The 10,373-nt window shown below is 42.1% G+C and overlaps 1 protein-coding gene across 1 annotated transcript; it reads left to right on the top strand.

Moving 5' to 3' along the window:
• Positions 1-768: 768 nt before the first annotated feature.
• On the top strand, positions 769-9,719 carry LOC311110362 (methyltransferase N6AMT1-like). The gene is made up of 7 exons (XM_084188908.1): positions 769-862; positions 4,513-4,743; positions 5,104-5,190; positions 5,406-5,496; positions 8,066-8,149; positions 8,240-8,381; positions 8,811-9,719. The coding sequence occupies exons 2-7, from the start codon at positions 4,613-4,615 to the stop codon at positions 8,918-8,920; spliced, it is 645 nt and encodes a 214-aa protein (XP_084045034.1). The 5' UTR covers positions 769-862; positions 4,513-4,612; the 3' UTR covers positions 8,921-9,719.
• Positions 9,720-10,373: the final 654 nt, after the last annotated feature.

Raw genomic sequence — 10,373 nt, 5'->3', positions numbered from 1 at the left:
TGTGTCTGTGACTTGAACTCTGTGAAGCATTGATTTAGGCTGCAATTTCTGAGGCTGGTAACTCTAATGAACTTATCCTCTGCAGCAGAGGTAACTCTGGGTCTTCCATTCCTGTGGCAGTCCTCATGAGAGCCAGTTTCATCATAGCGCTTGATGGCTTTTGCGACTGCACTTGAAGAAACTTTAAAAGTTATTGATATGTTGAGTACTGACTGGACTTCATGTCTTAAAGTAATGATGGATTGTCGTTTCTCTTTGCTTATTTGAGCTGTTCTTGCCATAATATGGAATTGGTCTTATAGGGCTATCTTCTGTATACCCCCGTACCTTATCACAACACAACTGATTGGCTCAAACGCATTAAGAAGGAAAGAAATTCCACAAATTAACTTTTAAGAAGGCACACCTATTAATTGAAATGCATTCCAGTTTGTTTAACACTTTTTTGGTTACTACTTGATTCCATACGTGTTATTTCATAGTTTTGATGTCTACACTATTATTATACAATGTAGAAAATTGTACAAATAAAGAAAAACCCTTGAATGAGTAGGTGTGTCCAAACTTTTGACCGGTAGTCTATATCTGCTGATGTTGATTAAAAAAAATCAGAAATCAGCATCAATCAACATCAGTACTGTTAGTTGACTCATTTCCCTCTAGTAACTTTTTTATTCTACTCTTTTATTCTAATCTTCCACTTTAAAAAAAAATAATTCCCATCATGATTATTGCAACCCGTCTGCTACTCAGGACTACAATTCCCACAATGCACTGCAACACAACAGGAAGAAACATCTAGCTAGCTTCACGTGCTCCTCTTCCTCAGCTTCAAGCAAACGTATCATACCAAAAACTTCAGGTAAATGTAACTTGTAGCTATATAATCTAACAATGAACAATTGCTCTAACATTGTCAGTCAGTGTCGTTGAATTTGGCATGTAAATGCTTTACATAGTGATAGTGCAACGTCTTTTAAACGCATTCTCGTAAGCCTAGCTAACGTTAGCTAGAACGCTAACGCGGGGTCATTCAGCTCTCCTCATCAAATCAGTCTACACCGACTAATGCCGCGTTCAGAACAACTCAGAAATCTCCGACCTCCGAGCGTTCAAGACAACTGGGAACTCGGAAAAAACGAGATCCGACTGGGAAATATTGTGGAAAAGTTAAGTAATTTCAATAATTCAATTGACAAGGTGAAACTCATATCGTGGATTAATTACAGAAAAAGTGAAATAGGTCAAGCCTGTATTTGTTTTAATCTTGATGATTATGGCTTACAGCTCATGAAAACCCCAAATTCAGTATCTCAGAAAATTAGAATATGACATAAGACCAGTGAAAAAAGGACATTGAATACAGACATGTCGGCCTTCTGAAAAGTATGTGCTTTTACATGCAGTCAGTACTTGGTTGGGGCGCCTTTTGCATGAATCACTGCATCTATGCGGCGTGGCATGGAGTCGATCAGCCTGTGGCACTGCTGAGGTGTTATGGAAGCCCAGGTTGCTTCGATAGCGGCCTTAAGCTCGTTTGCATTGTTGGGTCTCATATCTCATCTTCCTCTTGACAACATTTACATTTTAGTCATTTAGCAGACGCTCTTATCCAGAGCGACTTACAGTTAGTGAGTGCATACATTTTAATTTTTTTATACTGGAATCGAACCCACAACCCTGGCATTACAAATGCCATGCTCTACCAACTGAGCTACATCCCTGCCGGCCATTCCCTACCCTGGACGACGCTGGGGCCAATTGTGCGCCGCCCCATGGGTCTCCCGGTCGCGGCCGGCTACGACAGAGCCTGGATTCGAACCAGGATCTCTAGTGGCACAGCTAGCACAGCAATGCAGTGCCTTAGACCACTGCGCCACTCGGGCACACGTGGGACCAACATGGGACCAACACTCAAAGTGTTGGTCCCATGTTTCATGAGCTGAAATAAAAGATCCCAGAAATGTTCCATACGCACAAAAAGCTAATCTGGGTGCTCGTCGTCCTCACCAGGGTCTTGACCTGACTGCAGTTCGGCGTTGTAACTGACTTCAGTGGGCAAATGCTCACCTTCGATGGCCACTGGCACGCTGGATAAGTGTGCTCTTCACGGATGAATCCTGGTTTCAACTGTACCGGGCAGATGGTAGACAGCATGTCGTGTAGGCGAGCGGTTTGCTGATGTCAACGTTGTGAACAGAGTGCCCCATGGTGGCGGTGGGGTTATGGTATGGGCAGGCATAAGCTACGGACAACAAACACAATTGCATTTTATTTAATTTGAATGCACAGAGATACCATGACGAGATCTTGAGGCCTATTGTCGTGCCATTCATCCGCCTCATGTTTCGGCATGATAATGCAAGGCCCCATGTTGCAAGGATCTGTACACAATTCCTGGAAGCTGAAAATGTCCCAGTTCTTCCATGGCCTGCATACTCACCGGCCTGCATACTCACCAGACATGTCACCCATTGAGCATGTTTAGGATGCTCTGGATCGACGGTTATGACAGCGTGTTCCAGTTCCCGCCAATATCCACCAACTTCACACAGCCATTGAAGAGGGACAACATTCCACAGGCCACAATCGGCAGCCTGATCAACTCTATGTGAAGGAGATGTGTCGCGCTGCTTTAGGCAAATGGTGGTCACACCAGATACTGACTGGTTTTCTGATCCATGTCCCTATCTTCTTTTTTTCCTTCTTTTTTTTAAGGTATCTGTGACCAACAGATGCATATCTGCATTCCCAGTAGGGCTGGGCGGTATACCGTATTTTACAATATACCAGTATTGATGCACGGACCGGTTTGGGTTTTTACTTTACCTTCTACAACGGTATTTGAATGTTTGGTTTGTTAAATGTGATATCCCGTGTGTAATGTCCATTTTTATAGTTTACTTCGCTACTTGAGTCATCTCTCTCCATGCCGCTTTCCACACAGACCTAGCCCCGCCCGCTGTCACTTAAGGCACGAGACACTTGCGTTTAGATTCCTAATGGTCAATTCAGCACATGCAACAACGTTGATGACAACGATGCTGTTTTCACTTGCTTCTTAATATAAATCCACTAGCGTTCTATAATTAGACTATTAGTTTGTGTTTCTTACATCTGCAAAACAGGTAGTTTGTCATTTCTTAGTAAGTTGGACCTAAATCTTGTTAGCCACTAATGCTAATCGCTAGCTAATACATGTACTGAGTCAGAGCAAACGAACTAGCTATACAGCCTGATAATACCAGTAATATCTGTATGTTTTTTTGTGCAACAGTATCTTCTAAATCAAAGAGGAATATGTTAGCTACATGAAGTAGCTAAGAGAAAACATAGGGTCCCCTAAGAATCACTTGTCAACACTTTGGTTGCTACCCTGTCACAATAACTCCTCCCTGGCATTTTCATTTGTTGTCATTTCAAACACTGCATTCAAAGTGCTCTCTATTATATTCTAACTATATAATTAGAATAATCATTATTTTTCCATGATTCCAACAGTTCGCCCAAGTGTTTTGCTCTAAATCGCAAGTAAAATCGCAATTGCAACATTTGGTTAAAAATAAGGCATAGATTGTTTGCCCATATCGTGCCTTACATGGCAGTGTGGAAATGATCTCAAATGAGTGCAGGAAATGCAGAAATGGATGAAAATGCTGAATATTATGTGGTTGAATTGAACAGGATAAAACAATCAGAATGGAGAAAGACCCATTGAAATCACTTAGAATGTATGTGTTGCCACCCTAGGGTCACGCACTACTCATAAAGCAAATGTTGAACTTTTATTATTCAAAAACATCAAATAGTGTCTAATTAAAAAAATATATTGTGATATGATATTTTGGCCATATCGCCCAGCCCTAATTCCCAGTCATGTGAAATCCATAGATTAGGGCCTAATGAATTTATTTAAATTGACTGATTTCCTCAAATGAACTGTAATATTTTTGTTCAGTGTAGGTTTATGACCCACAGCTACTTAAATATGTCTATGCACCACAGCATCGTGCCTAGCAGTTTATTAAAGTGAAAGTTAGTTGTTTATGAGTGTATAATGGTCATCAGACATTGTAAATGGCACCCAGAAAATACTCTTCTTAGCCTAATCCTTTTGTTTTTCCACACTTTTACATGGCTGGAGGCGTTTGGTGCAGTTAAAACACTGCTTGTTAAAATGTCGAAAATATGTGAAAATACTGTCATGAAGTTTTAACAGCTTCATGAAATGTTAAGAACTTCTATTGAACTCAGTCATTGGTTGCGCTCCCTAAAAAACATTTATGCCTATGGTCAGTGGTCTCAGAATTATGGCCACCCAAGGCGCTGTTTGGGTTCATTTAGTGCAGTTGTTATTTCTTGGCTGAAATTACTTCCTATGACCATCCAATAACCCCTTGACCTCTACCAGTTGTCTGAAATCTATCCTGTCTCAGAGTTCCAGCACTTTGTGTCAACCTTAGGATGACAGACATTTACCTAATAGTTCTGTGTGTGTCCATCTCTGTACAGCATCTAGTCGGGCCAAATGAGTGGACCATCAAGGATGGCCTCATGACGTGGAGCACATCACTGTCCCCTGCCTGACATTGTGTGTAAACCAGTGGGCCAGATGTCCTATCCTACCCCCTTGTACTCCCACGCGGGCCGCGGGCCTTTCACTGACGTGTACGAGCCAGCTGAGGACTCCTTCCTCTTGATCGATGCCCTTGAGCAGGATGCTGACAGACTGAAGAAAATTAGGTGAGCGGATTGTGACGATACCTGTGTTGTATTCATTAGTGCACACCGTAGCAAAATATTTTGCAACAGTAAATGCTTTGCAACAAAAATGAGTTTCTTATTGGACCAGTTCAGGTAGCCCTTCCCTGTTTCGATCTGTTTGGTATCTAGTGAAAATGACCCTTGGTTGTGTTCATTAGGCACCAAACGGAAGAAAACTGATTGAAAAGGGAGGAACTCCCTGGATTTGTCCAATAAGAATTTTCGCTTTCCGTTGCAAAACGGTTTCAAATGTTTTCTGTTGCGTGCCCTAATGAACACCACCCTAATACCTGTTACTGGTCAACAATACAGTTACTGACCTTTGACCCTCTCCTCCAGCCCCTCTGTGTGTCTAGAGGTGGGCAGTGGCTCTGGGGTGGTGTCCGCCTTCCTGGCATCCGTGATCGGACCTACAGCTCTATACCTGTGAGTAGGTGTGTGTGACAGTGAGTGAGCGAGGGACTCTGACTGACTGACTGTTTGTTGGTTTGTTTGTTAGCATGTGCGTTAGTAACATGCCTATATCTGTTTAGGACATTTTGTAAAAGATACCTTTGTCTAGAGGGCTTGTGACTTGTATGTGTGTTTGACTGGTGTGTGTTTGACTTGTGTGTGTGTGTGTGTGTGTGTGTCCTCCCCAGCGGTACCGACGTGAACCCCGAAGCAGCCCAGTGCACTCTGGAGACGTCTCGCTGTAACGGCGTTAGTCTGCAGCCCATCATCACGGACTTGGTGAGACACACACACACTAGGGATGTGCATCTTTCCCTTTCAAAACGATTAAATACGTATCTAGATACATGGGCTCAGAAACGATACGTTTTGGTTTGAAACGATTCAGTTTGATTAGAGGAACAAATTAATGCGATTCAGTTCGATGCCATCCGCCCTAACAATGTGAGTCGTTGTCCACAAAGCGGCACGGCGGGCTGTCTAGCTCCCGCCTATCCTTTCTTTGGATTGGTGGATACATCTCATTATTCTAATCCTTTTTTGAATATTCGATGGTTGTTGATGTCAACAACCTGTATTCAATGGAGAGAGATGCTGTGCTACTAGCCTCATGCCATGAATATGCATAGCCATCTTGAGACAACTCCGATATAAAGTTATCTTTCTCAAAGTTGCCGGGATGTCACGTGTCCTACTTATCTCAATACACTCATAACAACTTAAGCATTACGAAACTTCTATTAGATCAAATAAATCTCACATAGCAGATAATCTATAAAAAAAATGTTGCTGACCAAATTAGACACTCATTGACCTCCATACAAAAACTCCTTGCTTGGTGGGCGAAACAACGCTACCTGCTGGAGGGAGACAGATTTTCCACAGAGTTGGGACTCTCTCTTCCTCTCTCTCTGATTTACATTTTAGTCATTTAGCAGACGCTCTTATCCAGAGCGACTTACAGTTAGTGAGTGCATACATTAATTATTATTGTATTTTTTCATACTGGCCCCCCGTGGTAATCGAACCCACAACCCTGGCGTTGCAAACGCCATGCTCTACCAACTGAGCTACATCCCTGCCGGCCATTCCCTCCCCTACCCTGGACGACGCTGGGCCAATTGTGCGCCGCCCCATGGGTCTCCTGGTCGCGGCCGGCTACGACAGAGCCATAAGGGAAACTGGGCATCTACCACCCAACTATCAGATAAGGGGGGCAATGTTTGCTTTTTGTCCCCCCACTTTTGATCTGAAATCACCATCATCCACTAATACATTTTTCATTTTTGCAGATTCAAGGTGTTTGAGCTAGTAATGTATCAATATTTATCTTTAAAAACCAGCTATGATATAGCCAATGAATATATACCACAACTTTGGATTTCACCCCATCTCAAAATCGAATGCTTTTCATTTCCTCCTGAGTCAGGGTTGCCATGTTTGTAGTTTTCAAACGAAATTGGGCTACTTTGAAAACGATGTCACGGGTGAAAATTTATTGTTCGCGGGTTTTTGGGTTAGTTGAAAGTTGCACCGCGGACGCCATGGCAAATGTATTTCATTGTGACCTGCTCAGGGCCTAAAATTAACACCTGCCAAATGCGGATAGATTTGGGCATTGGCGGGTCTATTTCACCAGCCACGTTGGCGGGTGGTCAGAGCTCCACAGTGTGAGCATTTCACTCGCATTTGTGAATAAAAATAGTCAAGTATGATCACATTTATAGTAAAATGCTGCAGTAGCTGTTTTCAAAGTATTTCTGGCGTTTGGCTTCATAGCTTGTAAATGTAATCGCACAAAGTCAAGGAACTACGAATCCTATAGCCTATCCCTCCTCGCGCTGGAACACTGCCTGGCTGGGGGCTGTGTGCATGTGAAGAGCGGAGTGAAAGATTAATTTTTAGAAGCTTTGCCCACAGGCATAAAAGTCGGTCTAATTTACTTGAAATGAAAGTCTACTGAAGTGAGACTTTTTCCTTGTTTCTTGGCTATTTACATTGTTTTGTTCACAAGCTAGGTTGTTTTTCAATGTTTGAGTTTAAACAGCTAGGGAAGGGAAGACAATGCTGCTACAAATCAGACTCAATCTCACAGGCACAACGTGACTCTAGTCACATTACCACGGTAACCTCATAGCCCTTAAAGGGGTAGGTGAACTTGTCTCATCTGTGATATACTTTGGTTAAAAGACTCAGGTCACAAAAAAACATTAAATTAAACAATATACCACATTACTTCTTACTAGTAAAACATTTGTTTTAGAAACATTACAAAGCATGCTCATCCGTTTTTTGTTTTGTTGGTGTAATCTTTCAGAGAAAAACAATAATTTTGGCTGTTAAAAAAATCTGAGTGGCTGCTTTTAAATCTACCTGCCACAGTTGCTGGTGGACCAAAACTTTAATTTTAGGCCCTGGACCTGCTGCTGACTATCAGGCAGTGAGGCAGGCTGTTGCTGAGTGAGTGAGTCGTGGGGAGGGCAGGGGGTGTGTGTGTGTGTGTGTGTGTGTTGAGAGAGTACTGCAGAAGGCAGCATAGTCCACTATTGGTCACGTGAGTGAGAGGAGCCAGAGCAGCACTCGCGCTTGGCATGCCACATTTTTACCAGTTGTAGTTAGGCAATTTAACTCGTCATTATGGAGACACCCCTTTTTATTCCAAACCATTTTCCATTTAAGTGAAAATGCCAGAGAAGCCAGTGTTTGGAGGATATATTGGCACAGATGTTGGGCAAACCGTACCAATATATCCTCCAAACACCGGCACACACAGGCCTGGTGAGAAAGATAAACACACTTCCTCTCCATTTGTTTACCCCAACTTCACATCTGTCCTTCTCCGTTTTAGGTGGACTCTCTCTTGCCAAGGTTGTGTGGAAAAGTGGACGTTCTTTTATTCAACCCTCCTTATGTCGTCACACCATCAGAAGAGGTAGAAAACTAGACTACCATAGTGACGGAATTGTGTTTACAGTATGCGTGTTTGTATACTGCAACATCTGTGTGTGTGTGTGTGTGTCAGGTGGGTAGCCAGGGCATCGAGGCAGCCTGGGCTGGTGGGAGGTGGGGCCGAGAGGTGATGGACAGGTTCTTCCCCCTGCTTCCAAAGCTACTGTCTAATCAGGGGTTGTTTTACCTGGTCACTGTGGCAGAGAACAACCCAGGTGAGCCTCCCACTTCCTCTCTCGGTTTTGACTTCTTGGTTTGGGATGTATATCTCAGTCTACATTGATACATGCTACAATGGATACGTTACATACGGCCTGATGTTATTTGGCATTGATTAATTTTTTACTACCTTTGTGAGAAAAGCGGTCTACCCTGCATAGCTTGTTTAGGTCCATGGTTAAAATACCACTCCTTGGAATATGTTTCTGTCATTTGTGCAGAATGAGTGAGTGACACTATGACTGCAGTATGTAGGTGGGATCATTAAAATGTAATTACCATTGAATACCACAACACTGGTCTCTGCAACAAAACAAAGTGTTTCTTATTGGACAGATCTAGACAATTCATCCCTGTTTCAGTTTGTTTCCTTCCATCTGATACCTAATGAACACTACCTTACTGTAACCTGTTTCTTCCACCAGAGGAGATCACCACTCTGCTGAGGAAGTCTGGCTTGCAGGGGGTGTCCTGTCTGTCCAGACGAACTGGGCCAGAGAGCCTCTCTGTGCTGCGCTTCCACAGAACAATGTGACCCTCCCTGTCCCTCGACCACAGCTGAACCACTGACGAGACCATGAACCTGCTGCTCCGACCACACCAGGACCACAGCGGGTTCAGCTTCATCTCAACAACCAGGAGTGGTAAACTGATCCCTCCCAAGGACAGGACCGTAAATTGAGTGAAAACCATCGTGGGTTCATAGCAGCATTGGTCAAATAAGTGACCATGTCTCAAGACCTTTACCCAATGCATTATACAGTACAAAGGCTCACAGGTTGTCCATGCTAAGGAGTGTTCAAGTATCCTTGAACCTGTTTGTATTGGGAGAGGATCCAGTCTGTGTCAATATTAAAGACATGTTGTACATGTACAGTACCAGGTTGAACTGACATGCTGACTACCAGTGTTGTAAAGTACTTAAGTAAAAAATACCTTAAAGTACTACTTAAGTAGTTTTGGGGTATCTGTACTTTACTATTTATATTTTTGGCAACTTTGACTTTAACGTCATTACATTCCTAAAGAAAATAATGTACTTTTTATTCCATACATTTTACCTGACACCCAAATGTACTCGTACACTTATCAAGAGCATATCCTTGGTCATCCCTACTGCCTCTGATCTGGTGGACTCTCTAAACACAAATGCTTCTTTTGTAAATTACAGTGCTATGAAAAACTATTTGTCCCCTTTCTAATTTTCTCTACTTTTGCATATTTGTGATACTGAATGTTATCAGATCGTCAACCAAAACCTAATATTAGATAAAGGGAACATAAGTGAACAAATAACAATTACATATTTATTTCATAAACAAAGTTATGCAACACCCAATTCCCCTGTGTGAAAAAGTAATTTTTCTGATGATTTAGGTGACCTACACACATTTTAAAAAAAGATATGTCCAGCAACAACATGAAGACAGGGGCAGCATATAAGTCAATACTGATACACATTACTTGCTTCAAAAAGGCCTCATGGTTGAATTGGAAATATGTGCACCTGAGCAAGCAGGAGCTTTTGATAGAGGCTACTGAAAACATTGATGCAAGTTATTGGTAATAAGAAATTTTTATAGACTTCCATATTCTGCCCTCTTGTATAGATTTGTGAAAATGAACAGTGATAGACATTTTGCCTGAAAACAGAATTTGAAAATAATTTCTAGAAAAGGTAAACACAGCTATCTGTATGGCTTTGTAAATATGAACAACCATATTCTGGCCAATTGTATAGATTTGTAAAAAAAATTGTTTACTTTAAAAAAAATGAAAAATAACTATTTTAAACAACATCAACTGTGAACTGATTTGGGCGTGTGTGTGTTAAAGAGACAGACAGGGAGGGACAAAGAGAGAGAGAGGCTACATTACTTGTACTGAAACTGTTCTCTTCTCTCTTTCAATGCAGAAAAGCGGTCAATGACTTTCTCATTGAAATCAGGCATGCTGAGGACTAGTTTACTAGTTACTTTTTAGCTTGC

The sequence above is a fragment of the Coregonus lavaretus genome (genome assembly GCF_964263955.1).
Source record: "Coregonus lavaretus genome assembly, contig: SUPER_35_unloc_4, whole genome shotgun sequence".
NCBI lineage: Eukaryota > Metazoa > Chordata > Actinopteri > Salmoniformes > Salmonidae > Coregonus > Coregonus lavaretus.
This window is presented reverse-complemented; position numbering and strand designations above follow the sequence as displayed.

Excerpts from the sequence above, each read along its gene's own strand:
- LOC311110362 (XM_084188908.1), top strand. The coding sequence starts at position 4,613 with ATGTCCTATCCTACCCCCTTGTACTCCCACGCGGGCCGCGGGCCTTTC. Across the intron at positions 5,191-5,405 it reads GGACCTACAGCTCTATACCT|CGGTACCGACGTGAACCCCG; the intron begins GTGAGTAGGTGT and ends TGTCCTCCCCAG. Across the intron at positions 5,497-8,065 it reads AGCCCATCATCACGGACTTG|GTGGACTCTCTCTTGCCAAG; the intron begins GTGAGACACACA and ends TCTCCGTTTTAG.